General features: G+C 60.3%; 1 protein-coding gene across 4 annotated transcripts; it reads right to left on the bottom strand.

Moving 5' to 3' along the window:
- Positions 1–1,411: 1,411 nt before the first annotated feature.
- On the bottom strand, positions 1,412–26,470 carry CSRP1 (cysteine and glycine rich protein 1). 4 transcript variants are annotated; one of them, XM_079916320.1, is made up of 6 exons: positions 26,333–26,470; positions 11,243–11,355; positions 5,802–5,970; positions 4,869–4,998; positions 2,879–2,972; positions 1,412–2,435 (listed from the first exon to the last, which is right to left on the bottom strand). In XM_079916320.1, the coding sequence occupies exons 2-6, from the start codon at positions 11,352–11,354 to the stop codon at positions 2,359–2,361; spliced, it is 582 nt and encodes a 193-aa protein (XP_079772446.1). In that variant the 5' UTR covers position 11,355; positions 26,333–26,470; the 3' UTR covers positions 1,412–2,358. The 4 variants fall into 4 exon arrangements, with proteins under 4 accessions (XP_079772446.1, XP_079772445.1, XP_079772448.1 ...); XM_079916319.1 differs by lacking the exon at positions 26,333–26,470 and adding an exon at positions 21,122–21,413; XM_079916322.1 differs by lacking the exon at positions 26,333–26,470 and adding an exon at positions 19,542–19,668.
- Positions 26,471–27,485: the final 1,015 nt, after the last annotated feature.

The raw sequence follows: 27,485 nt of genomic DNA, 5'->3' as shown, positions 1-27,485 counted from the left end.
CACACGAGTTCGAGCCCTGGTCCGGGAAGATCCCACATGCCGCGGAGCAACTTAGCCCGTGCACCACAGCTACTGAGCCTGCGTTCTAGAGCCCGCGAGCCACAGCTACTGAGCCCACGTGCCACAACTACTGAAGCCCGCGTGCCTAGAGCCCGTGCTCCACAACAAGAGAAGCCACCGCAATGAGAAGCCCGCGCCCTGCAACTAAGAGCAGCCCCCGCTCGCCGCAACTAGAGAAAGCCCACGCGCAGCAACGAAGACCCAACGCAGCCAAAAATAAATAAGTAAATAAATTAAAAATAAATAAATGAAAGAACTAATAACGTTTTAAAAAAAAAGACTTCCATTTTTAAAAACAAGTGCGAGGCCCACCCCCACCCCAGGGTTCCGGTGAGGGGGCCACCAGGAGCCGCCCCCCGACGGTGGGGCCAGAGGGCCGAGGACTGGTCTCGAGGTTTGTGGTCTAGTGGAACTTGCCCCATTCGGTTTGGGAATTACTTGGTTCTGGCACTCCTTTCTTCTTTCCTATTTCTCCCTATTGGAACGGGCATGTCTATCCTCTGTGTGTCCCACCTTTGTACCTTGGAAGCACAGAACACACATCATTCACAGATTCACAGCTGAAGAGGAATTTGCCTCAGGACGCCTCAGACCTGGGGTTTCTCCCACGTCCAGTGTACGCAACACCGCGTGAGACTTGAAGTCTCTGGAAGGAGAGTTAAGACTTTGGGGCTATTGGGTCGGAGTGAGTGAATTTTGCACTATTGACTGAAAGCTGTCCTCCCCACCCCTCATATTCATGTGTTAAAACCTGATCCCCAGGTAATGGTATTTGGAGCTGGGTCCTCTGGGAGGTGATCAGGTCAGGAGGGTGGAGCCCCCATGAGTGGGATTAGCGACTCCTGGAAACTCTCTCCAGCTCCTCCCGCCACGGGGTCGGGGGGAGGGGGACACAGTGAGAAGACGGCCGTCTGTGAGCCAGGCAGCGGGCCCTGCCCGACGACAGCGAGCTTGGACCTGATCTTGGACTCCCAGCCCTCACCTCACTGCCTGCCTCCTGGGCAGAAGTCAGCTTTCTGGGTTTGACATGCACATTCCTCTGGCTGAGTTTCCCTCTCACTCTGTGACTTTCCAAGCTGGGAAAAGTTCTCAGCACAGTTTGGGGGCCTTGCTGAGCCCCTCAAATTCCAAGCCCACACGGTTCCCACCCCCAGATGTGGCAGCAGGATTGGGCTGGTCGGGTCACTCCGGGACAGCGGGTTCAGTTACATCGGACGCCAGGGAGGAAGCAGCCCCAGCACAGCAGGAAGCGGCCACTTTCTTCCCACCAGACCTCCTGCTAACTTGCGGTGGCTCCCATCAAGTCCCAGCCCAGCCCCACGGGGGTCCAGAGCAGGACAGGGCGCCAGAGTTCTGTTCTGACAGCTTTATTGACTGGTGCGGAATGAGCTTGAGTGGAGCCCGCGCTGCAGCCCGCGGTCCAGAGGGCAGCCCCGCTCCGCCCCAGGAGGGCCTGGCCCCTCCCCGCCCTCCTGCTGCTTTGGACCTGGGGGCTCGGAAGGGGTGGGTGGCGTGCCCAGAGAGGGGTCGCTGGAGAAGGCTGGGGGCAGGAGAAGGGTGTCCAGGTGAAGACAGGCCGCGTGTACCTCCCTCCACGTCTGAGGGTCAGGCAGGCGTGCTAAGGACAGAGCCGCAGCCTCAGGACCCAGGGCTGGGGTTTGGGCCTCTGACAGTGCAGCGATGCTGGAGTGTTTCATTAGGGTCCCCGTCCCACAGGGAGCACGAGCCTGGGGAGGCCAGACCACATCCTGACTCTGGGGCCCTTAGGCCTGGCTTGCTCTCCGCCCGAGTGGGGAGACACCTGCCCCCAGTCTCAAAGGCACCAGGCCGAGCAGGGCAGGCGGCCCCTGTGGTGTGTGCCTGCCTGTGTGTCCCCCAGGAACTCCCAAGCTGGGACTCCCCAGGCCGGCTCTGAGGGACTCCAGGGAGCCCCTCTCCCCGACAAGAAGCACAGCCTTTCCCACCCCACCCAGTCCCGCTCCCCGCCCGCTGGGCTCCGCTGATGACGGACATGTAGCTACGAGGCTGAGGACAGGGGTCTGCGGGGTGGGGCAGGGCCGGGAGAGACCCAGAACCCCAAGGCCTCCTGCTAGTGATGGGCGGCAGGTCCCAGGCGGAGGGAGCACCTTGGAGGGGTGCGGCCTCCGGCAGACGCCCGAAGCAAAGGGAGCCAGACACCCCAGTTCAAGTCCTTAGTGACGCGGGCAGGGCTGAAGGGAGGACGAATCGTGGAGGTCGTGAGGCTGCCAGGAAGGGGTGGTGATGAGAAGCACAGGCGTGGGCACGCGACGGGCAGGCTCATTCAGAGTGGACCAGAGCCCCGGCTCCCTGCCCAAAGCCGAAGCCCTTGGGCCCGAAGTTTTTGGCATAGCATCCTGCAGAGAGAGCAGAGGGGTGAGAACGCCCCCGGCCACACCTCCCGGCCCTCCCACAACCGCAGCGCCTGGCCGGGCCCCTGGAGCAGCGAAGCCCACCAGCGCTGCGCCCTCCCCGTCAACTCCAACAGCGAGGAGGTCCCCGGCTCCACGGTGTGGCCATTCCCCTGTGTCTGAAATCCCGGGAGAAGCGTCATCTGCTGTCAGAGCTCTGGGCCGGGAGCCTGGAGCCCAGGCTCTGCCCCAGCCTGCCCCGATCTGCCCGTGACTCTGGCCAAGTCACTTCCTCCCCCAGGCTCCCCCTCAGTGCTAACGGGAAAGTGTCGCACTAGACGCTCTGGAATGGACTCCGAGGCCCGGAAGGGGCCGACATCTAGCAAGGCCTTCGGCCCTCTGCCCCTAAGACCCCCAGGAAGGGAAGACGTGGGGGAGGGGCCACCCACCTTTGCAGTAAATCTCGCCATCCTTGTCGGCCAGGGTGGTGGACTCGAGGCCTTTGCCACACTTAGCGCACCGGAAGCAGGACTTATGCCAGGACTGGGGAGGGAAGGAAGCAGTTAGTACTGATCCCAGCCATTCCCCTAGACGTGATGAAAGCACTCGTGAAGGCCGACCAGTCCACTGCTGGAGGGACCCTAACCCCACCTCCTGGAGAAAGTGCTGGGTGGGCAGGGGCAGCAGGCCAGGGGTGGGACCACCACCAAGGCAGCCGCTCCCCAGCTCCCACCGTCAGGGCCGGCCCAGCCTCATCCGGACCATCCTGCCCGGGACCACTGGAGCGGGCGAGGGCTCCGGACCCGCCCTGGCATCACCTCCAGGTGCACGGCCTCCTCACCCCTCACGGGGAGACCGCTGCCGCCCTCGCAGCCGGATGTGAGGACCAGACAGATGCAGCCTGGCCACAGGGCGGGCTTTCATGATCCGCCAGGCCTCTGGATCCTAGAACAGGTGCCTGGTTTGGCCAAAGGCCGTCACCGCGGCAGGAGGGGTGGCGCAGCGGGGCAGGGGCCTGGCACAGAGGAGGCGCCCGGCACCACTGGAAGGAGAAAGGGTCCACGAGCTACGCTGAACCCGCAGGGAAAGGCCAAGGAGCTTCGTTCCCTGGGGGGCCACAGAAGCCCCTCGTGCTGCTACGAGGAGCTCAGAGGCAGCACAGCCAGCAGCCTCCCCAGGGAAGGTGGCCTGGGGCTGCACCCCTGGCGGGGGCCTGCCAAGCCCGGATCAGCTGTCAGCTCCGGCAGCACAGCCAAGCGGGCTGACAGCTCTGCAGAACCGGGAAAGCCAGAGGCCAGCAGCAGCAGACGGGACAAAACAAGGCCTTTTAAGGGCAAAGAGACTCCCTCGAACGGCTGCCCGTGCCTGGGGTGGAGATGAGAAAGGAAACTGCCTGCCCTCGGGCTTCCTGACGGCCAGACCCGCGCATGTTGCCTCCTGCCTCCAGACCCTGGCGCCCCCAGCCCCCCAGCAGGCACCAGTGCTGGGTCTAGACTTGTCCTACGCGTGAGTTCCCCGTCCACCCGCCCCCCCCCCCGGCCCCTCCTCAAGGTTGAAAAGCCTTGGAGGCCAAGACGCAGGTCCAGAGAAGCTGCAGACAGGCTCCAGGCCCCGTGGCCGCACAGCTGACCGTGTGAGCCCAGCCGAGCCTCGTGTGAAGGTCCAGAAACCCGCTCTGGGCACCCATCCTGAATATGTCCCTTCAGTGGTCCCCGACTGCTGGTCCCAGGCTGCAAATCCCGACCCCTGCCCACAGCCTCTCTGAGGGAGGGGACCCCACTGTGCTTCGGTGACCTGGGCGGCTACTATCGGAATACCGAGGGGGAAGGGCAGGCGAGGCAGTTAGAAAAGATCGCCTCCCAGGAGGCCGTGACAGGCCTGAACCTTGGGAAGCTCCGCCCTGCGGGGACATGGGTGGGTTTCTGAGTCCACATCCTCTGACACAGGATGTACGTGGATTTTCAAGTGGTTCTTAACATTTCTGGATCACAAATCTTGAAAATCTGACGCACGCTGTGGATCGCCTTCCCAGGGAGAGACAGGATCCCACAAACGTTTGCATGTTCTTTTCAGGGCTTGTGTCCACGCACCCTGAGAGGTCTGCGGCCCCTGATTCTAGAGAGACCCATAGATTGGCAGCTCCCTAGGAAGTGCCCGTAGGCGCTTAAAAATCATTTCCACCAGGGGTGAGCCTGTTACGCTCGAGCGGGGAGGGATTCAGCGCCCTGGAGACCAGAAGCCACAGGGGACAAGCAACACGGGGACAAAGGTTTCCCCTTCACGGTGGGCTTTGAAACGAAGGGAGGGAGTTGCAGCCCACGGCTCGGGCTGGCTGAGCAAAGCTAGGGTCGCACTCGCAGAGCTCCGGAAGCCGTGCTTCAGGAAGGGGCTTGGCCGGCCCGCATCCCCACACCCACCCTGGCCCAGCAGCCTCCTTACCTTCCCAGCACCAATCACCTTCTCGGCGGCGTAGACAGCCTGGCTGCACCGCGGGCAGCGCTCAGAGCCACCAATCTTCTGGGCGAACTTGGCCGCATTGGGGTTGGTGGTGGGCCTGTGGCTGGGGCCCCTGCGTGGGGAAGGACGTGCGGTGACATGACATACAGGCAGCAGTACAGGCGGGGGTCTGGCACCGTGTGGGTACCACCCCGCCTCCACCTGGCCCAGCCTGTTACAAGGCCGCGGCTGCCAGGTCCTGTGGGGTCACCTCCCACTTTACAGATGGACACACCAAGGGCGGGCACAGTGTTACTCTCGCCGGCACGTCAGATTTTGCTCAGCCCCCCAGCTGAAACACTGGAGTCCCAGAACACCTCGTTTACTAGGAATTGCCCTCCTCTGTCCCCGACTCCTTCGGCCTGCCGATTGTAAGAGTCTTTCCAGGAGAAATCTGTGGACCAGTCACCCCCACTGGGGCAGTGACCTTGGCCGAAATGTGGGAACTCATCCATCACTTCCGTGCATCCCCCCCACCCCCAGGGCCAAGGAGCTGGCAGGCTGACCGCCAGCACCTCCACTCACAGCAGGTCAGTGGTCAGTGGGTGCTGGGGACCTAGTGACACCCCGTGATTCCAGGGAAGGGAACTGACGCCCCCGTGAGCAGGGGTGCAAGCTGGTCTGGCTCGGACACTCACTGCCTGTAGGGCCCCCAGCAAGTCACCGAGAATGGCTGGGTTTTCTCATCTGTGGAAAGAAGAGACGGGACCCAGGAATTCCTAGGGCCCCTCCCAGCTCTGACGCCCATGAAAATATGGGCTGCGGCTCCGCCGTATAGGGAAGAGCCTGGCCTGTTTCATTCCCTGCTGGACCCCTGCTCCTCTGACTGGCCTGACACACAGTAGGTGCTTCTCCACCTGGGAGGGGCGTACTCACTCCTCATGCTTGATGCCGAGCGACTCCCCCCTGTCCGTGCTCAGCGTGCCCGCGCCCTGCCCGTAGCCGTAGCCCTTGGGCCCGTACTTCTTGCCATAGCAGGATTTGCAGTAAATCTCCTCGCCGTGCACGGCCACAGTGGTGCTGTCCAGATTCTTCTTGCAGACCACTGCAGAGGAAAGAGGGTACGGGGAGTCGGTTCGCTGCAAGCACCCCGAGAGCCGACGCTCTCTGGGACTCCGCACACGTAATATCCCGATCTTTCAGAAGCCTGGTGACAGGGGTCAGGATGGCCAGGGAGCTGGGAGGAGAGAGGAGGGGGTCTAAGGATGCTGGCCGAGCCGCCCCCCACCAGGAACCGCATGGGCCTTCCTTGGTCCTCTGCACCCTCAGAAGTCCCTGGGTTCAGTAGCCGAGAGCCTAGACTGACCCCAAGCCCCAGGAAGCCTGCTGGACCTTCACTCTGCTCTTGACAGAGCGATCACGTGTCCTGACAGAAGAGGAAAAAAAGAAAGGAAGGAAGAAAGGCGGGGCTTTCCTGCCTCCAGCGACGGGATCCAGAAGGGACACCCCTACAGTCTTGGGGGCAGGGCTGCGGGGAAGTGATGCTCCCAGAGGGGAAGGGCCGTATTTATTAAGCCCCCTGCATGGCGGGCTTTGAAATGAGATGCAGGATGTGCTCAATGCGACAGCAAGATCTGCAATTTCTAATCTCCGGATCACTTTGCCACGGGAGGGACTGAGGTCAGATGCTGGGAAGAACTTCCTGACTCCAAGGTTAAGAGACTGGAATGGGATAAACTGGAAAGCCTGCGGGCCGCCTGTATCTTCCTGTGGCTCTCAGAGCAGGGCAGTGTCCAGCGACCCAGAGTAAAACAGTCCGGAGCCCAGGGTCATGTAGAGTCAGCTGCCTAGAGCCCAATCTCTCTCCCTGCCCCTTCCCAGCCCTCGTGTCCCCTGGTAGATGCGGATGACAGCCTTCCCCCAAAAGGTGGCTGTGAGAATTAAATGAGCCCTCACCCGGGGAGTACTTAGCACAGTACCCTGTGCACAGTAGGGCATCATAAAAGTCCGCTGCTCCTATAGTGTGATACAGAGTTAGTGCCGTGGGAACACAAGGCGGGGGGCCAGGCCTCCAAATATCATCGGCTTCCAACCCCCAAGTCCTTCTCTCAAGAGACCCGACTTCCCCTGCTTCCTTAGGCCTTGGCCTATGATTCTAATTGGGTCCCACGAAGGTCCTCAGACTTGGGATTCAGTCTGTCCACCTGGACCACATCCTCAAACACGTGCTTCTGAAGATGGATTCCCGGGAAGCCCTGGAGGAGCCGGCATCTCCTCCCTGCAGAGGCGCTCCGCTCAGCTCTGGCCAGCTTGCCATCCCCTCGCCTTCAGATTCCCCCCCCCCCGCGCCGCTGTGTGGTTTATGGGATCTTACTTCCCTGACCAGGCACTGAACCTGAGCCCTTGGCAGTAAAGGCACCAAGTCCTAACCACTGGACCACCGGGGAATTCCCAGCCGTCCCCTTGCCTTTAAAGGCCGGCTCTCTGCCCCCAGGGCTCAGGTTTGAGATTTCAGACTAAATAAGGACCCTCTGGTCCTGCCCGAGATCCCCACGTCCTTACGGCACTCGGGCGACCCAAATATGGATCTTCCCACCGCCTCCCTAGGGCTTGGCTCCCGGGAACAGCAGGGGGTGGGGCTCCAACATTCCTTCTAGGGTGGGAAGTTGGCCTGGAATTGCTTCCCGTAAGACCCGAGCGGACCTGGAAATTCCAAGACCAGAGGGGAGGCAGCAAGTGAGACAGAAGGGCGAGAGGAACGGAGGTCTCCTCAGAGCGACCTTGCCAGCAGGAGACCCAGGGGCTCAGCCCAGAGGAGACTCCAGGGTCTACGACTGAGCCCTCCAGACGGCCCCCTACCTGAGCCCCAGCCTCTATAGGGGGACACCCCGACCTCGCTGCCGCTTCCGCTCTGCCTCGTTGTCCCAGAGGCCCTGGCCTCTGGCCTCCACCCCGGTCCAGTCTGGGCACCTGCAGACTCCTCCAGAAACTCCACTAAGGGGAATTCTGAAGGAAGGCCTGAATCAATTTCTACCAAACCATGTTAAGCAAAAACCAAACAGAAAAACTTAAGTACGGGTTGGTTGTGTGCATTTGCTGGGAAAATGTACTCCAGACGCCACAGGGTAGAGGCAGCCCCAGGTGAGAGGCCAGGGCCCCCTTACCCCACCCCAAGACAGTAATTCTCTGTTTCTGGAAGGAAAACCAAGGCCCACAGCACAGTTCCAGCTCATAGAACCAGCCGAAGCAGGGCCCGGCCGGAGCCCAGCCTGACCTTCAGGCCTGATTCTTCCCTGCCAGCCCAGAAGCCCTTTCGGGTGGGCCGGGCGAGGGACCACAGCCTGCGGGTGAGCGATGCTGGTGCTGGGGGCGTGCAGGGCTCTGAGAGTGCCCCGGTGCTCCGGGTTCTGGGGAGCAGCCCAGTTCCAGCAGCTGCCACCTCGGGGAGAGGCCAGACCTGCTCTGCTTTCCCACAGGGCTGACGTGCCCCAGGTGGGAGCCGTTACAGCTCGGAGAAGCAGCAGCCTCGGGGCAGGTCCCCGCAGAGCCGAGCCCTCTTGCCTGCGGATGCCTGCGGATGGGGACTGGCGGCCCCTCCTCAGACCACCAGGCTGTACCCTGTGCGCCGAGCCCAGGGAGGAGGCTGCTCTCCCCAGCCGTCTAGGGCAGCGTCCTGCGTAGCCCAGGCCCCAGGAAAGGGATCGTGGATGCCAACCTGAGTAGGAACCAGAGGCAAGCACCAGGACGGTCAGAGGACCTTCTCTCGGGGACTCACCCAGGCCTGGCCAGCAAGGGGCTGAGGTCCCTGATGCCACCCAGGCCCACACCCTGCTGGCCTTCCTCTGCCTCTGGAGTGAAGGTCCCCTGATTCTGAGGGTGATTCTGCATTCTTGATTCCAGCTGGACACTTAGGCCCACGGCACTGAAAAAGAAGTGACCCTCGTCCCACTCGTAAACACACCTGCACGCCCGATGCTGCTCTAGGCCCCGAGAATCAGCAGGTTGTGAAGATGCTCAGACTGGGGACGTCCTCTAGCTCCAGTGCCCAGGAACTCGGCCGCAGCCGGAGACCCCAGAGACACGGGAGGCTGCCCTGTAGCTGCTACAGTAGTCCTGCAGCAGACCTCCCCGCCCCGCTCCCCAGCCTGACCTCCCACAACTGTCTCTGGTCCTCTGCACCCCACCCCTGCCCCAGGCCTGCCCGTTCCTTCCTGTACCACCCCCCGCGCCCCGCATTCCTGGCTTCCCTGGACCGCCCGGCCAGCGGCCACTCCTCCACAGGCAGGCCTGCAGGCCTCCCCGCCCGGCTGGCCCGTTTCAGTCCATGATTAAAGCAACATTTGAGGGCAGAGAGGGGTCCTTGGGGCCGGCAGTCTGGACCCTCTCCCAGGCCAGGGCCAAAGCCTCTTATTCCCTCTGAAAAAACTAAGCAGCTCACAAAGTCCTGAGTGCAGGGAATCGCTGATTACAGGACGCCACCGGTGGCGGCCTCCTCCGGGCTGGACGCCAAAGGCCCCACCCAAGCTTGTTGGCCACCGGCGGCCCTCGATCAGTCTCTGCGGCCGGAGGGTGTGGCTGTGTTGGGCGGGGCTTCTGGCTGCTCCGCCCACAGCAGGTGGGATCTGATGCTCACCCAGGGAGCTGGCGGCCCTCGGCCTGTCTGGACCCTGCTCTGGACCACGAGCTCCTGGAAGCAAGGCGGCCAAGTTCTCCCGACTCTGCTCGTGTGAAGGCGGGGGCGCGGGCCCGATTCCCAGACCTCCCAGACAGGCTGGGATGTCAGCCGCTGTTGAGGGGTCCTTGAGCCACACCAGGGCCGTGTGTGTGTGTGTGTGTGTGTGTGTGTGTGTGTGTGTGTGTGTGTGTGTGTGTGTGTGTGTGTGTGTGTGTGTGTGTGTGTCTACGTGAGCATGTACACGTGTGTATGTGTGTGTGGTGTGTGTGTGTGTGTGTGTGTGTGTGTGTGTGTGTGTGTGTCGGGGAGCTGCTATCATTTACTGAACACTCACAACTGCTCCAACTGCTTTGTTTGTTTTCCGAACCCCTTCCCTGTTCGTTCTCATACCCCCATCCCCCCCGCCGCCATGAGGTAGGTGTTGTTATCCCCCCTGTAACCTGCCCATCACCACGCAGAGAACAAAAACAGAATGCACATCCAAACCCTGACCAACTGGTTCTGAAACCTAGAGCTTAACCCCCCAATTCCCTGCCTCCCCCTCTGCCTGGGCCTTGGAGAACGCAGGTCACCTCTTCTAACCCAGAACCTCGGCTCTGTCGCTATGAACCCCGTCACTCAGGAAAATGGGGAGGCTCCCTCCATCCGCCACTTCCTGGGCCGGGAGCTCTGAAAGGCTGCCCGGCCCAGGCCATGGCCAGTGCAGCACCACGGCCTCTGCATGCCCTGCGTCCCCCGGACCACCCGACGGCTCCCGGATGGATGGCGGCCACTGCCTGGCTTCCTGTTCATCCAGGTTGTGATTGCAGCAGCCGGTCTGGGTCCGGCTGTCAGGACCAAATTCCTCCAGCTCACCTTCCTCTTACCCCAGACTGTCAGGTGGGGATGGGAGGTGCAGGGAAAGGCCTCGGGGCTGCAGGGGTGGGGGTGCAGGGTGAGAGCCCAGCTCCAGGCGGGGATGGGAAGTGCGGGGAAAGGCCTCGGGCTGCAGGGGCGGGGGGTGGCGGGGGGGGGGGGGAGCCCAGCTCCTCCCTAGACGCAGCTTCCCCTGAGGCTGCTGCCTCCGCTGCCTCGACAAAATGTTTTTTTAATTGAAATATAGTTGCTGTACAGGATTATTTAAGTTTCAAGCGTACACCATAGTGATTCACCACTTTTAAAGTTATTCGCTTATAGCTGTTATAAAATACTGGCTCTATTCCCTGTGCTGTATAATACATCCTTGTGGCTTATTTTTTTTATACATCGTCGTTTGGACCTCGTAATCCCCTTCCCCTCTCTTGCCCTCCCCCTCCCCACTAGTTCGTCCTCTGCATCTGTGATTCCTGTTGCCATTTAACAAGGGGTCATCTGGGTCCAAAGCCTGATGAAACTTTGGGCTAAAAGTGTCTTCCTCTTAAATGCCAGGATTGTGGCAGGGAGAGAAAGAAGACAGAGTGAGCGGGAAGTTTCCCCCGCCGAGTCTTCCCTGCTCGGCACTCAGCCCCTGCGCCTCCGCCACCCCTCCGGCTCAGGCCAGCTCACGCCCTCCCCTTAGAAAACAGCTTCTGAGGAACAAAGAGGCCCTGAAGTGCTTCCCCGCCCAGCTGCGTGCCAGCCAAAAGTCGAGCTGTTTACCTCCCGTGGGGCCAGTTCCCGGGGTGTTGACTGCCCCATCCGGTCCCCATGGCAACAGCAGGGCCTGGGAGGGGTGCGTACTCACTGCACAGGAAGCAGGATTTGTGGAAGCTGCTGCCTTCGCACTGAACCTCTTCAGCGAAGTACACCGTCTTCTGGCACACCCCACACTTCTTACCTCCTCCCCAGTTCGGCATTCTGAAAGTGGACGCGGAAACGGGAATTAATTCCCCCGGGGAGATGGAGACACAGATGGCCCACAACAGAAAGGCCAGGGACAGAGGTCGAGGGGGAAGCTGGGGGGGGGGGCAGAACGGCAACCTGGGGGCTTCCCACCCCAGAGCCCACAGGTAATCGCTGAGCAACCGGTGTGTTTTCAGCCCCGTGCCCGGCATTCTAAAGGATACACAACAAGCACAAGATACAGGCCATAACGGCAGTAACAACGAACCATCTGCTACGTGCGTCCGCAGGGATGAATCTCACAAAGATGAATTTGGAGCAAAAGAAGCAGATAAGCTAGAACTCATAAAACACAAATTATCTGTGTCAGGCCTGCAAGCAGGCAAAATTCTATCGTCAAGGGAGGGACCCATGGGTGGGAAAGTTATAAAGAAAAGCAAGGCAATGAGTATCACAAACTACTGTCTTAGATTCGTTACCTCAAAGAGAGAAAACGGGGGCCACCAAGGGGTCTGCTAAGGCACCAGCCACGTGTGGTTATCACACAGAGGCTCCCTTTGTAATTATTCTTTGAACCACACATATGCAGGTTTTATGCACTCTTTTGTATATAAGATACAACTCACAAATAAAACCATTCTTTTTTAAACCAGGAGGTAGGCACATAGGGCCCAGTTACGAGTCCATTAGAATGGGGGAGGTGGGGGCCTTTTGCAAAATCAGATTTTCCAGCGCCAACTCTGACCCGATGAATCATGACCTCTGAGGATGAGGTACAAAAACGTGAATTTTTTTTTTTTTTTTTTTTGCGGTACGCGGGCCTCTCACTGTTGTGGCCCCTCCCGCTGCGGAGCACAGGCTCCGGACGCGCAGGCCCAGCGGCCATGGCTCACGGGCCCAGCCGCTCCACAGCATGTGGGATCTTCCCGGACCGGGGCGCGAACCCGTGTCCCCTGCATCGGCAGGCGGACTCTCAACCACTGTGCCACCAGGGAAGCCCCAAGAACGTGAATTTTTAACAAGCACCCAGGTGAGTCCGAAGGAGGCGGCCTGGGACAACATTGCGATGCTCTAGGTATTGGTTCTGAGCTGGGGTCCTGATGCCAGACGGGTTTGGTCCAGTCCTGACCCTGCCACTCACTGGCTGTGTGTACCTTGAACAAGGTAGCTGGTCTTTCTAAACCTTGATTTCCACATCTGTAAAACGGGGATAAAAGCAAAAGCTACCTCACGGATCATTTCCGGGGATGCAGTGAGACACGGCGCGTCCGTGCCTGGCACGTGCTGAGTGTGCGGTGACGATTATTAGTGCAGGAATCCAAGGCACAGGGGAGGCGACCCTGCAGGTCAGAGCCCAAGCGGCACAGACACAGATGCCCGCAGAGCCCGAGATCAGGGAAGGCCCATCTCAACCACTCTCAACAGATGCCTGGCTGCCGGGGGACGGCGACCCTTCCAGTTCTTTGGACAGAAGCGCACGGGGCTGGGGTGGGGGGGGCTCTATGGGGGGCGCTGGCGACTGCGGGTACAAGATGGGTGATGGGGACAAAACTTGCCATCCCGAAACGTCTCTCTGTCCTGCAGATTATTTCAAGCCGAAAACAATCAAGGCCCAACAGACTCAGGAAGAAACTGACCTTCCTCCAACTGCCTAAAAGAATTTCGATAGAGGGCCTGTTCCCCAAACAGAGCTATCGCCAGAGATCTCTGCAAAGAACACGGGCCGGGTGTGCTGGGAGGGTCGGCAGGGCCTGGAGACCAGAGTCCGCTCTGTCCCATCGTGTCTGCTGGCTCAGCAAACACTCGCTCACCGAGCATTTGCTTTTCCATCTCCAGGTAAATCGCCTTCCACGACCCCCAACTTCCTCTTTTGTCTTTAGCGGAAGATGATATTTAAGGGGAGGGTTTCAGCCACTTTGGGGAGTTACTCAGGTTTCCTGGGTCTCTCCCATGTAGACATGTTCTTGAACTTTGATTTTCTCCTGTTCATCTGTCTCGTGTCAATTTAATTTTTTTCCAGTCAGAAGAAGCTCGAAGGGTGGAGGAAAATTTCTCCCCCCCACCCCGCCCCACCGGACAGTGGACACAGGCCTCCGCTCAAGAAGAAGGTCCAGTCGAGGTTCACTACCAAGTCCCCTGCACACACGTGTTTGTACAGGTGTGTGCACCTGACACACAGGTGTTCATACAGGTGTTCAATAAATCGGCTCCCCTAATACTGAGAGCCACAGCTGGTCCATGCCCTCCATCCAGCTCTGCAGAGCCCGAGGCCCTCACAATGCTCCGTGGGTACGTGAGGGACGAGAGCAGGCTCCACGTGGGGAAGGGGTGTTGGTGACGCCAGCTTCCGAGGCTGGAATATTTTTGGAACCGTAGGAATCTCCAGCAAGGCTTTGCCGGAGTGGACCAGTCAGTCCACTTCACTGCCTCTGCTCTGTCCTCCCATTTCCTGAAAGCTGGGGTTCCTCTGGCCCCACCCTGGTCCCTCTCTCCCCCCACGTCTCCTTTGGTCCCACTGCACCCGAGGTCACCCCTGCCAAGGACTTCCATTCATCGCTGACCTTGACCTCTGCCCCGAGCCCAGGCTCGTACACCCGGTTCCACGGGATAACCTCCACCTGGATGGTCCATGAGCACCTCGATTTCAACACGAGCCACCTGAACTCATTACCCTTCCTCTCTAACTTGTTCTTTTTCCCGACTTGTCCATTTTTTGCTGCTGGAACCCCAGCCATTCTCTCCAGCACTGAGGAATCTTATCCCAAACCCTAGAACGGGGAGCAGTTCTCCTCTCCCGGCCGCACCTGCTCTGTGCCCCCTTCACCTGCTCACCCCAAACCCTGACAGCCCTGCCTCTCCGGGCCTCTCCCCACTCACCTTCACTCAGCTGGCCCACGGCCCCCTGGGAGGGAGCACCACGCTCCAGTCCCCTTCTGCTCGGGAACCGCCCTGCTTTTCAGCCAGCGCGCATGGCCTGGACCCAAGCTGACCAGCCCGGGTTACCGGTTGGGGATGGGCCAGCTACGCATTTCAGGCCAAGGAGACAGAAGGGAGTTCTGGGGACTCCGGAGAAGAAAACATCTTGATCTTCAGAGAGAACGTCCTGGAAGCAAGCCCCCTTCCCCTGAGTGAGAAGGGGGAGCAATGGGCTCCGGGGCTGTGGTTCCAAGGGGGACCAGCCGTCCCAGGAGGAAGCTGACAGCAGGGAAGGGAGCCGCCCTGACATCACTGAGCCACAGAACAAGGCCAGACACCTCGCTGACTAGTCTCCGGATTCTCCAGTTAAACAAACTAAGAAGCTCCCCTGCTGTTTAAGCCAGTTACCCTACACCTGAATGCATCCCCAGAGAGGACAATTCCTGCCACCCTCCTTCTGGAATCCCCTTCCTAGCCACCCCCCGCCCCCCACCCCACACCTTCTTGGCACAGAAGGGGACGCTCACTCCTCACCCAGAGAGCCTCCCCGAGTACCTTCCCAGCTCTGTCTCGTGCTATACCGCCCGCCCCTCACACATCCTCAGGGTTGGTGATTTAATTGCCCCAGCCTGGGGCAAGGCATGTGGAAGCCCTCTGGGCAGGGCGGAGGCCCATCGTCCTCACCCACATGGGTCTGGACTGGCCGTTGACCTGCACAGGGCCAGCCTTCCCCTCCGGGCTCTGCACCGTCCACAGGTCATCAGGCTTCCGCACATCCCACACCCCCAGAGGACAGGATCGCTCGAGCTCCTGGAGCCCCAGGGCCAGCCCCATCCCCAGCCTCTGAGGCCCCGCCATTCCTCTGGCCCCTCTGCCCTGCTGAGCCAGAGCTGGGCGCTGCAAACCAGGAAGGACAGTCGGGTGGGAGAAGAAAGGTCGGTACTGCCCGCCTAACCGTCCCCCACGCCGCCCTCGCCCTCGCTGCAGAGCCCCGTTCTAATCAGGCAGGCACCGCTGCACCGAGCGACCCCAGGGAGGTGCTCAGGGCAGAGCCCAGACCCCTGAGCCACCTGGCGACTCCAGTCCCTGCGGGGCGGCGCCGGGACGGCCACTGGGCAGGGAGCCCTGGGAGAGGTTCTGGTTCACACGGAGCCATGCGGCTTCTCCGACGAGGTGACCAGACGCAACCCCCAAACCCCTGCCCGCGGCACCCGGCAGAGAGCCTGCCCTGAGTCTGCTGACCTACTGTGTGCCGGGCAGTGTGCAAACACCATCCACTTCTCCTGGTGACCTGGGGCTGGAGACACGCCCGTGACACACATGAAGACACAGGGCTGGGGAGGCCAGGCCAGTCCCCTGCGGTCACCAGGCTGTAGGAAGCAGAACTGGGACCCAGCCGGGTCCAGCCACCCAGTCACTGTGCTGGTACCATCGTATTCAGGGGGCTGCACTCGGGGGGCGTCCAGGACGCCCGGGCTCCATCCTCACCTTGCTTTCCACCCCCTGAACCCACAGGGGACGTCCTCCAGCCCCTAGGGAGGCTCCTCCCTAAGGGAGGAGGCTTCCCCGACCACGTGGTGGGGAGCTGTTCCCAGCAGTGTTTTGTTCCCGACACAAAAGCCCTTCTCCCTCGTGGAGACCCACATATCCAACAGACCGCCCTTGTTCTCCCTGGCTCCGGGTCAGGGGCCCACAGCCAGCAGGGCCCAGGGAACCAGGGGCAGGGCAGGATGGGCGAAATCTGCCTGGGGCGCCTCCCGGCTGGGCCACTCCTCAGCCAGGCCACTTGGTGGGGGTCCCCTTCGGGAGCCCAGAGAAGGGACAGGGCCCGGCGCCTTGGACAGGTTCCCCTCCCCCCGCCCACGTGAGGATCCCTCCGAGGGATCTGCGGGTGGGCGGGGGGAGTCTCAGCTGGGGGAGCCCCGGCCGCCTCCTTCCCACCAGCCCCGTCTTCTCATCAGCCGGACTCCGCGGACAGGAGGCCCAACTGCCTTAAAAGGAAACTGTTTCTCAGACCTTCTGGAGCTCCTATAGGGATGCCCAGCTCCTTCTCAGCTGCCTGCTCAGTTCTGAGGACAGAGGCCCTGCAGCCGACGGGGAGGAGATGTTCTCTGGGTCAGAGTTCAGGCGGCTCAGTTCAGAGGTCAGGAGAAAGGGACCTGGATTCATCCCTTCCCAGCTGAACGATCAAGCGACTTCCCTGTCTGAGCTTTGATGTGGTTGTGTCTCTAAATCGGACCATCCACTGACCCCTTAAGTTGTTCTGAGGATCAGGAAAGAAATTATCAAGCGATGGCCCAGGGCCTGGTGTGCTGTTAGGGCGCCCTCCTGGCGACCACCCGCAGGGCGGGATGTCCGCTCCCCTCCCCAGCCAGGCCGCATCTGGGAGCAGCAAGGCCTGAGAAGTAGCAACGCCAAACAGGGACCCGGAATCCCTGACTTAGGGACGAGTGCCCTGCCCTTCCTTGGGGTGTAGTCACCCCCGCACCCCAGATGCAAGCAGAGACTTGTCTTAACTCTTTTGTCTTCTGCTCTGGGGGACCAAGAAGCTTTGCTGTCCCTGTGACCACATCAGCCCCTCTGGGTTTGCAGTGGGTTCCTCCAGAGAGCTCTGGTTCCTCCCACTTCACATGTCGACAATCTCGATAGACAACCAGCCTTCAATTTTCTGCTGAATGGCTGGAAGTACCCGGGAAGCTATTTGCCGGAAATGTCAGGATCCAGGGCCGGTCGGAAGCGAGAAGCCCAGGACTGAACTCTTCCGACGAGTGACAGGCTCGGCGGGCTGCCCCCTCCTTCCTGGGCAGCCGTCTCATCAGATCCTCTGTCTCAAGAGCAGAGACCCAAGACGGGGCTCGCAGGGCAGCAGAGGGAGAAGCGGACACAGGGCAAGACTCCCACGTTCACCCCACATCTTGTGAAAGTCGGCCTGAGGCGACGGCCCGGTGTGGTCAGGTTTCAGGTTTCAGAAGCCATCTCAGAGACGCTGCACCCCCAACCGCTGGCTCCCAGCGTCTGAGGGAAGGCCTCCTCTCCTCAGATCAGCGGTTTGACTCGACAATCCATGCCATGGCTTCATTTCCCCAGTGGAAAATCCCCACCTCTCCCGTTCCAAATCCGCTTGCCCCCCAGGGCCAAAGGGTGACCTCTGGGCACAGAGTTGAGGTCCCCACCCACGCAGTCAGGTGCCTGCCTACTTAGAATCACCTGGCTGTGTGGTACCCAGCCAGGTACACAGGGGAGCTGTCACCCTTTCCACCTCGCTGTTCAGCCCCTTCCTCCCCGCACCGACGTCAGGAGGGAGCCAAGGCAGGGGGCGGGGGCACCCCGCCGCTCAGGGTTCAGAGCCCAGGTCTTAGAGGTACCATCTGAGAGCCTGGCAAACAGTCCTGCCTTGAAAGGAACGGTCACTGCTGAGGTGACGAAGGGCCAACATGCGATACAAGCCCGGCCTGAGCTCCACGGGACTTCTTGGGGACCCTGCACGTGACTCAGCCTCTGGGAGAAGCCGGCCGGCACCGCTGCGCTGTGATCCCTCCAGACCCCACGGTTCCCAAAACTCGACAGTCACCTGGCTCCCTCTCTCCCTCCCTCTCCGAGTTCTGTCTTTTCAAGTCCAGGCCCCGAGGCCCTCGTGGGGCAGTGGGCTGGGCTGGTGCGTGCCCCCCAGCGCCTCGTATAACAGAGCGTTCCACCCCCCGGGTTCAGAAGTCCAAAGGTCAACCAAGGTAGAAATGGGGGTCTAGAATTCATTTTAAGTATTTCCAGACTGTCACAGGAAGTCCTATATCATAACAAGGTCTCACAGGCTGACCAACAGGTAAGTGTCTTTGCTTTTATCTGGAACGATGTCACCTTAGTAACAACTGGTTACCCATGCTGGAAAGGTCTGAACGATCTTCCTGGATTCATCTTTAAAAAGCAAAACCAAAACCCACGAGCCCTTAGACCTCATAAAACAGGCTGTTTGCAACTGACGTCTCGGGAAGCCCCTGCCCCCGCGGCTCCTGTATAGACAGCCGGGGGGGGGGCACTGCAGAGGAGGGTGTGCTTGCCGGGTTGGTGGGTGGGGTGGGGGCTGAGCCTGTGATCCACTGTCGCTGCAGGAATCAGACAGTGCCTCCCGGCCCCTGGGAAGAGGTGGAAATGCTAGCTGCCTCGGTGTTTACACTCCTTACCATACATGGGAATCACTCAGTGTTGACGTCAGACAAATTCCTGGGTAGCTGCGTAGTGCGGCCCCATCACCACCACAGAAATTCCTGCCCACAGGAAACCGCAGCACAGCTGCTCCAGCAGGTACCCAGCACCTCCCCGACTCACCCCCAGCTCCACTGTGCGTGTGTGTGTGTGTGTGTCTTTTCCTCAAGCAGGCTCTTTCCCAGGCTTCCTTTCTTTCCTGCACACCTGGCACCAAAATTCAAACACGCATCAGACCTGGTGAAAACGTATCACCTGGGACCCAGGCCCCGACTTCCAGAAGGGCCCCCTCCTCCTCTCCATCCATGCGGCAAAGGGAAGACCTAGAGGTCGTGCGTTCTAACGGGACTCCATCCGCGTTCACTCTGCGAAGCCACATCTTCCTTAAGTAGTTTATGAGCCACCATAAAGCTCTTGGTAACGCAAATGACTGGGCGTGGGTTTGCAAGGAGTCTGCCTGTGTCTGAATGGCAGCTGCAACCCCAAGCAAGTTACTCATCACCTCTGAGCCTCAGTTTCTTCGTCTGTAAAATGGGGAGCGTCCGCCCCACCTCACAGACTGTCCCAGATAACACACACATGGCGGATACAGGCCAGTCCCTGGGGCCCAACAAGCACAGACATCTGCCTACTGTGCTCTCTGGGAAGGGCCAGCTCTGACGCTTGTCCAGTTCTTACTTGCCAGAACGCCCGCGTGGTGGCAACCGGTGACCTTTATTCTCACCAGCACCTCAAAATGTTCAATGCAGGATTCCTCTGTCCTCTTCAAGCCGACTTTTCACAATAAGCCAGCTTACAGAAATATCTAAATTCCAGCAGCCTCGCAGAAAAGCCTTCCCAGTTTGCCTTCCCACCAGGAGACCCAGAGTAAATAGAGACCGTCCCTCTCCTCCCTGACCTGGGCCTCAAGCCCACGCACAGGGGCACCGGCGAGCACCGGAGTGCCCGTTTGCAAGGTTCACACGTGTCCGGTAGCGCAGCTCCGCGAGCCGCCCACTCCTACCCGCTTCATTCACCAAATATTTACCGCTCGCCCCCCAAGTGCCGACACTACATTCCCAGACAGGGAGGGCTCACCAGCTCACCAGCAGGCAAACGTTTGACTTGAGAAAAGAAAACACGTGGGCTGGGAAGGCCAGTGCAGGACGGCCCAGAGGCAAAGGCCGCGGCCCTGCCGCGCTTCACGTTCTGTTAGCAGTGCCGCAGCACAGGCGCCGCTCTTCAGTCTCGCCTCTGCGTCCCTCACCCCTCGGATCCTCCACAGAGGCAGTGCGGCCCCTCCCCCTCCCTGGCCCACAGCACACCCTCTGCAGGATAAACTTCCTTCCCCGCCTGCCTGTCCCCCGCCCGGATTTCCTCCCCGCGGGACGGGGCCATTCCCTGGGAGGCTGTGGGCAGTACAGGGCTGGATCCAGCCACAAGGACAGTCTCTCTGGAGAGAGCCCGAGCCCCCCATGAGCAGCAGGAGGCTGCAAGTGAGAAGCAGCAGGGGCACAACACCCAGTGCCCAGATCCCACCGGGACACCCCAGCCTGCACGCTGAGCTGACAGAGGGGCGGCCAGCTCCTCCAGCCGCCTCAGCTTCTGGGGTGGGGGGGTGGGCAGGGGAAAGGCTGGGGAGAGGCCCAGGGACAAGGCAGTAGTTGGCCCCTCTGGGCTCCGGGCCTGTGTCGTGCCCTCTCCGTACCGCCCCGCAAAGAAGCTGAGCGTGAGAGGCGAAGCCCCCTGTCCCCGGTCGGCTGGGCATTCAGGGTCAGTCAGAGAGCCCGCTGGACCTCCCGGAGCCGCTGGGACGGGATCCCCAGGTGAAGCCCTCGCAGCTGGGAGGGGTCTGCCCATCCATCCGCGCCCAGGAGCAGGGGTGGTGGCCGGAGCCCAGGCCTCCGGGGAAGGGCTGAGCCCACGCACCCTCCCGCCTACACCCAGGTCTCGATTAGAGCACAGCAAATGGGACAGGCGTTCGCATGGCATTCTGCGGCCTGTGAGAGCAGATCCGACGCCTGCCTCGAGGGGGCTTGCTGGGTAACATATTGCAGCGCGCTTCAAGTGTGCTGGTAGCAGCCCCTTCCTGCTCCCCGGCCCTCAGGGACCGAGGCCACCGAACACTGTGGCTTCCTTCAGGCTGGGGTGATGGTGCCCACGCAGCGCCAAGACAAGGGGCGAGGGGGGGGTGTGAACGTGGCGGGGGGGTGACCGGGGACGGCTGCCATCTGGTCCTTTCCTAAGGGTGAAACTCACACCTGGGCTCGGGGCACAGCTGCCCCAGGCGGTCCCTGAACCTAGATGTTCCCCCACCCTGCCCTCGGCACGCTGTCCAGGGGGCAGGCGGGGGGTGGCACGGCCGCCCTCATCCCCAGCTGTACAATGAGCTCAGTGCGCGCGCAGAATCGCCGATTGTCCCGCCGCGGGACCTGCAGGTGGTGGGGAAACTGGCCGTCCCGGGTCAGGGGCACGTGGGGACCCTTTGTATCCCGGGAGCCCGGGGTGGGGAGGAGTCCCGCGCCTCCTGGAAAGAGAACCAACCGCCGCCACTTCTCCCCGCTCCGCGGCCCGCGCCGGCCCCGGCCGCCCCTTTTCCTTGCGACCCTCCTCGCAGCTTCCCGGGAGGCGGCGGGGCCGGAAGGCCGGGGGCGCCCTGCGCGCGGCGGGGCCGGGGCGCACTCACCTGGCGGCGGCTGGGCGCGCGGCGGTTGGCGGACGGTGGGCGGGCGACCGGCACGGCAGCGCTCTGGAAGCGGGGCTGGGCGCGCCCGGCCCGCGCGGCGTTTTGTTCCGCTCGGGGAGGGCGTGTCCGGGCCACGCCAACCAGTGGGCTTTGCACACTGCACCACACCGGCGCCGATGTCACCGCACCGGCGCTGATGTCACGGCGCAGTCCCGCAGCGCGGCCCCCAGGCCGAGGCGTCCCGGCTGCGCCCTGGGGACCCCCGGTGCGCCCCGCCGCGGGGGAAGCAGCGGCTCACACGTGCCCGGAACTTCTCAGGGCTTCCCGGCAGCCTAATACGAGGGTGGAGACACACGTGATCCAAGAGATAGGACTCCTGATAAACTTCTGACACAAGAGGAAGTGTGGGGGGACGGGAGGTGGTCTCGCGTTTGGTGTCCTGGTGGCAGGTGTCACGGGGGCGCCGGGTAAGACAGGCCAAGCTCTGAGCCCGCCCCTTCCGTGTACTAGCTAGTCCCCGCCCCCAGGCCTCAGGTTCCGCATCTGTGAAGGGGGTATAATCCAGACGGAAGTGGGGTTTTTTTGGTGGGGGGGAGGCGGGGGGGAACAGATTGTATAGGCCTAGTAAGCCTTCAGCAGTGCCCTTCCATGAGTGTAACCCCCCCAAACAGCTCTGTCCCCTCAGCTTGCCCCAATCTCCCCTGCTATCCAAAGAAGGAGCCCCCCTCCGACCCCCAAACAGCAGCTCTGAGGAGTGGGCGCTTCAGCTGGGCTTTTGTCTGGGCCTCGCCACGCTGCCCAGGGGCAGCTGCGGGTGGGTGGGCTGCCCTCGCCACCTCCCAGCCCTTCCTGCAAGCCCGCTGCCGGCATCTCAGAGGGCGGAGAGGCTCACACCTCCTTCCTGGACGCAGGTACAGCTCAGAAACCCAGTGCTCTGGAGAGAGAAGGAGCTCCCGGGGGCGCCTGGCCAGGAGGGCCCGGTGGGGAGCAGAGAGCGCCAGGCTTTAAAGGAAGGTACCATCCTCTCCCCCTGCGGTCCTGCCCGCCCCAGTCAAGGCGCACTGCCCTCTGGGCCTTGTGGGTCTGGACCCGGAGGATCATGAAAATCTGAGACACTGGTGCTCCCAGGACTGGGAGAGCCTCGGGAGACAAAGCACTTCCTTCTACTTTGCAGTTTTTGTAGCTTGTTCACTGCATATCTAAGTCAAAAGGAAACTCCCTTTCGTTCTCCAGGTTGAATTACCTCATTTGCACTGAATGCAGATGCAGACGGAGCAGGGCCTGCCCAGATCCTGGGTGTCCTTTTCGCTGTGATTGTGTCCGCTGTGCACCTGTCTGTGTGTCATCCTCTGCTGCTCTCTTGGGCTCCAGCGTCTCTGTGAGAAGGAAGCGTCCTTCTGCCCAAGGCAGTGAACTGGGGGCAGGTCTGCTGGGCAGCCGGTCGCCCCTCCCCCAGGTCACCCACAGATGCAGCTGCCACGTCTTCCAGGCTGGACAGGTATCAAGGCCTCAGACCCTCACAGGCTTCATTTAAAGCCCCAGGTGGCTGAACCAACTCTTCCAGGAGTAAAGTCGAGCATCTCATAAACCAGAAAATGGAGTATTATAGTTATCTAGGCTTTTCTTACTTTCTACCCTAAGAAACATGTTTCCTTGGGCCGGGCTGTCCAGACAAACAGGGTCCCCCAAGATTGGGAGCACCGACCGGGATTTCTCGCAGATTGGGTGGCCGTTCTCATCTGACCCAGCCAAGATGTAAGAGCAGAACCCAGAAGGATTCCCGGTCACCCCCGCGCCACGCGCGCGATAAATCAACAGGCCCGTGACGTTGCCGAACGACATTGGCGTCAGAGGCCACGGGCTCGCTGTGCAGAGGTAGTGGGCTCGCGGGTATCCCGTCTCCCTTCAGTTCCCTGGACCCCGGAGAGAGGAGCCTTGGAGTCTTGCCCAAGATCTTACAAAAAGGCAGACTCGTGCCTGTCCTTCTTTGGTCTGGGTTTGTCCTGTCTGGGCGATGGGGCTGCTGATGGATTTCCCCAGGGAGGACAGCCAACCTGTGCTGTGAAACATCCTTAGGGAAGGTCCAGGAAAAGGCAGTCACGCCTGGATTCTCCCGGAGGCTCTTGGAGCAGCTCATAAACTGGTGGCTGTGTCCTGAGCCCTGCCTCCTGGGCGGCTGCTGAGTGGAGAGCACAGGGGTGTGTCCACACGACACTGGGGCAGCAGGACTGTCCCAGGCAAGCCAGGCCATGTGATCGCCCTGCATGCTTTATTCTTCTCCGGGGGGGAGCACAGGGTCAGGAAGTTTTCCCGGAGAAAGTGAGCGCTTGCAGGGCTGAGCTTCTGCCGGGAGCTGCCCGGGCGCACAGGAAACGTGTGGGTCGAGGAGGAAAGACGCAGATGAACACGTTGTCCACATGCCTGGGGGTGGTCACGGCCGTTTCACAGCCTGAGACGGACACCCAAGAAAGAGCAAAGCCCTTGGATCATCAGGGCCAAGACACTCTGAAGGAAGCAGGGCTGAATTTGTATTGTGAGTCTCAGCTCGTCACCAAGCGTTTAAAATAATAATATGGGGAATTCCCTGGCCGTCCAGTGCTTAGGGCTCCACACCGTCACCGCCGAGGGCCCGGTTCAATCCCTGGTCGGGGAACTAAGATCCCGCATGCCGCCCAGCATGGCCAAATAAATAAATAATATTCATGACAACCAGACAGATCACGGGGAGGATTTTGAGATGCAGAGAAATATCAAATCGCTGTGTCGTGCACCAGGAGCTAACAGGGCTGTCGGTCCATCGTGATTCGAAAAACAACCCAAAAAACTGATAAAGAGATCAGATTTGTGGGTACCAGAGGCAGGGGGTGGTGGGAGGGGAATTGGATAAAGGCAGCCAAAGGGTACCAACTTACAGTAGAAGATGATAAGTATTAGGGACGTAACGTACAACGTGACAGTGAATGCTGCTGTCCGTTACAGGAAACCTGTCAAGGGAGTAAATCCTAAGAGTTCTCATCACAAGGAGAAAAGTTTTCTATTTCTTTACTATTCTAGCTATACGAGATGACGGATGGTCACTGAATTTATCCTGATAATGATGTATGTGAGGCAAGTCATTATGCTGCACACCTTCAACTTCTACAGTGCCCTATGTCTATTACGTCCCGACAAGACTGAGAATAAATGATATCAATACTAACAAACAAGTGCCGAGCACCAGCTGCCCATGGGGGTCTTTCCAGCAGCCCCCCTTACTCTCCCCAGTGGCTGAAGGCTGTAGGGCTGTTTTCACCTCTTTTGCACGTAGGTGATACTGGGCGGTAACCAGCTCGGTGACCGTGTGACCGTGACCCAGACCCCGGCTTTCCTCGTGTGTGCAATGAGGGCTGGGACCAGCTCCGCACTCGCAAAGCTTCCCGCGGAGGTGCCCCTGCCAGCAGAGAGGGGACGCGCTGCTCCCAGGAGCTCGAGGGCTGGCGGGATCCGTCGCTCCCAGGGCCCTGAAGTCTTTGGTTTTATTATAAAGTTTGTTTAAATTTCACGTTCTCCTTCACAGATGCCTGTGTTTGTTTTAATAAGAAGATAATGTTGAAAATTATTTACAGTAAGAGAAACAGAGGTTCTTGGAAAGGGTGTCCTGCCAGCCTCTGTGGACCCTGGACTGACAAGCCCAGCAAGGGGCCTGGGGTGGCTCTAAGGCTCTTCCCAGGATTGATCTGCCTGGATCTCCCGGGGGGTCTCCCGGGATCTCCCTGGATCTGCCTGGATCTCACTGGATCTCCCTGGATCAGATCTGGCTGTGCAGTGCTGAGGCTGTGACAGGGGGCTGAGGGATGGCCCCGCATTCCTGACCGGGACCCTCAGTCCCTGTCTTCATGTTTCCCGAGGAGGAGTCCCAGAGCCTCTCGGGGTCTGCAGGAGAAATAAGCCTGATGGCCAAAGATAAAAGAAAGGGCAGGAAAGTCCATGTGTAAACGTCAGGAGGATAAAATGCTTGGAAGAAAGAAAGGGGGAAATCCACCTGGAGAGGAACGAGGGTACTATGGGGGCTCCAACAGGGAAACGTGTTCCCATCTTCAAGCTGCCCTTTACACTGTGAACCACAAGGAATGTTCCAGGGAGCTTGGAAGGTGATTCAGAAATTCCTCAGGGGGAGGCCCGCGGCTGGGTCCTCAGGGTGTTGTGAAACAGGCTGTATAACTTTCAGTTAAATCCACCACTTCCCCTACCCCGCCCCCTGGCCCGATGGCCTTGTGAGGCTGCTTCCCTCTCAGCAGCCTGCGTCCACACCAGGCCGGTGTGGGCAGGGAGACAGGAGGCACCGGGAGACGGCAAAGGAGGGCCCGGGGCCTGGCAGCTCCGGGGAGAAGCGTGGCCGGGCAGTCTCTCCGGCAGACCTGCCTCCTCTGCTTCTGATCCGTTCCCTGTCCTCCTGTCGAGGACCCTCCAACTTCCCTGTGGTCATCCGGCCAGACAGCAGAGGTGTAAGCAGTGAGTAGCTTGAAAATAACCAAACTTTAGGCAAGAGCTTTGACGCCTCTGGTCCATCAGGGTCAATCGTATGAAATGGGACCCCGAGACAGAAGAAAGGGCTGGACGGCAATCCAAAGATGAGCTCAAGAGACAGAGTTTACTCTTTATAGGACGGCCGCAGAGGGCAGGGCTGTGGCTCCGTCTCCTTCGTAGCTCACACGCGCCTAGCCTGGAGAGGTGCTTGGCTTTACTTTGTTTTTTTATGTTTTACGAATTCCAGCACCAAAGCGTTCATTCCAGTTTGCAGGGTAAGAACCAGGAGCGAGACTGCCACCTGCCGGCCAATTTGTGAATCACACTCTCAGGGACCTCCTAGCTTAAGCAGCCCTTCATCCTTTGTCCACTGGGGTCATTTGCTACTTAAATTTTTTTTGACTCTCACTTGAGACATCCTAGGCTCCTAGCAGAGAAGCCAAAAGTCCTGGGACGCTGGTCAGAGAAAAAGGCCTTTGAAGGTAGTGGAAGCTTGTTTGGCTCAGGGCCCTCCTGTCTCCCCGGGATCGTCTTCCCCGTCCTCCGAGAAGCACCCCCTCTGTGCCAAGCACTGGGCTGTAGACTCGGGGCCTCCCAGGGCCAGGGGACATGCGGGCGCTGGACGGGGTGCAGGAGGCCGGCACAGCAAAGAGCACTGGGGGCTCAGGAGGGAGGCTCCCCTGCAGGAATCCGGGACAGATTTACCTGAGCTACTGCGCACGCTGACGAGCGGGACCACACGGAAGTGGACAGACTGGTACCTGCTGCTGCGTAACGAGTCGCCCCAAGCTCAGTAGCTTGAACTGCAGCCGTCACTCCCTTTTCTGTCTCGTGGTTCTGGGGTTTATGAGCTCAGCTGCACAGCTCTTCCTCAGACCGTACATGTGATGCAGTCAGGTGATGGCTAGCTGGGGTCATCGTGACTTTCCTGCTCACGTGGCCGGCAGCTGGTGCTGGCTGGCGGCTGGACTGTTAGCGGGGACCCCCACGTGTAAGCTCGCCAGGCGGCCAGGCGGGGCCACGAGGGCAAGCGTCCTGGGAGAGAGGAAGCCAGGAGGAAGCTGTCTGGCCTTTTGCCAACCAGCCTCAGAAGGTGCAGAACAGAACTCCACCCCCACCCCACCCCTCGTGCTCTGCTGACAGTCTCAAAGCCCCACCCAGTTTCAAGGAAAGGGGACACAGACCCCACCTCCTGATGTGCACCGTGGCAAGGTTCTAGAAGAGCATGTGGGATGGAAACACAGCCCTTTTGGGAAAAGACAGTTTCCAGAGGTGGGTGGGTCACTCCAGGTGGATCCCTTCAGCTACGCTGCATTCAGAGATGCATTTCCTAAGGAAGAAAGTTTCTACAGATGGGGTGTTGCCAAGAAAAAACGTGAGGGTTTACAAGTATCCGCTGAGCCGTCCTCACTAAGGCTTGCAAAAACCTTTCTCTGAAAAGGAGCCTCAGAGAAAGAGGTGGATGCAGGCTGCTCTCCCGAGGGGCTGGCGGGGACTCTGGCTGGCGGCCAGCATCGACCAAGGCAAGGGAGTAGTGGCCTCTGGGGGAGGGGGCCCGTGCAGCGAGGTTCTGCCGAGACGGACTCCCAGAGGCAGAAGAATCCAGTTGGTGTCACCACAGCCAGTGGCCAGGTAGAGCCAGCGACGCTGCCCCGCTGAGTCTTCTCAAGCAGGCACGGGCAGAGCGCAAAGCGGGAAGCGACCAGTAAGGGGAGGCCGCAGCACAGCGAGATGAGGTATGGCCGTGGTCACGTGGAAGCTCCCTGTGTGGGTGTCACACAGGCGCCGGGAGCGGTCCTCGTGCAGAGTGAGACCCTGCTCGGAGAGCAGACGCAGCCCGCCGTGAGAAGGCAGGATG

This window comes from Stenella coeruleoalba (assembly GCF_951394435.1).
Source record: "Stenella coeruleoalba genome assembly, chromosome: 1".
Taxonomy (NCBI): Eukaryota; Metazoa; Chordata; class Mammalia; order Artiodactyla; family Delphinidae; genus Stenella; species Stenella coeruleoalba.
Note: the sequence above shows the minus strand (reverse complement) of the source record. Positions and strands in the feature narration are given on the sequence as shown.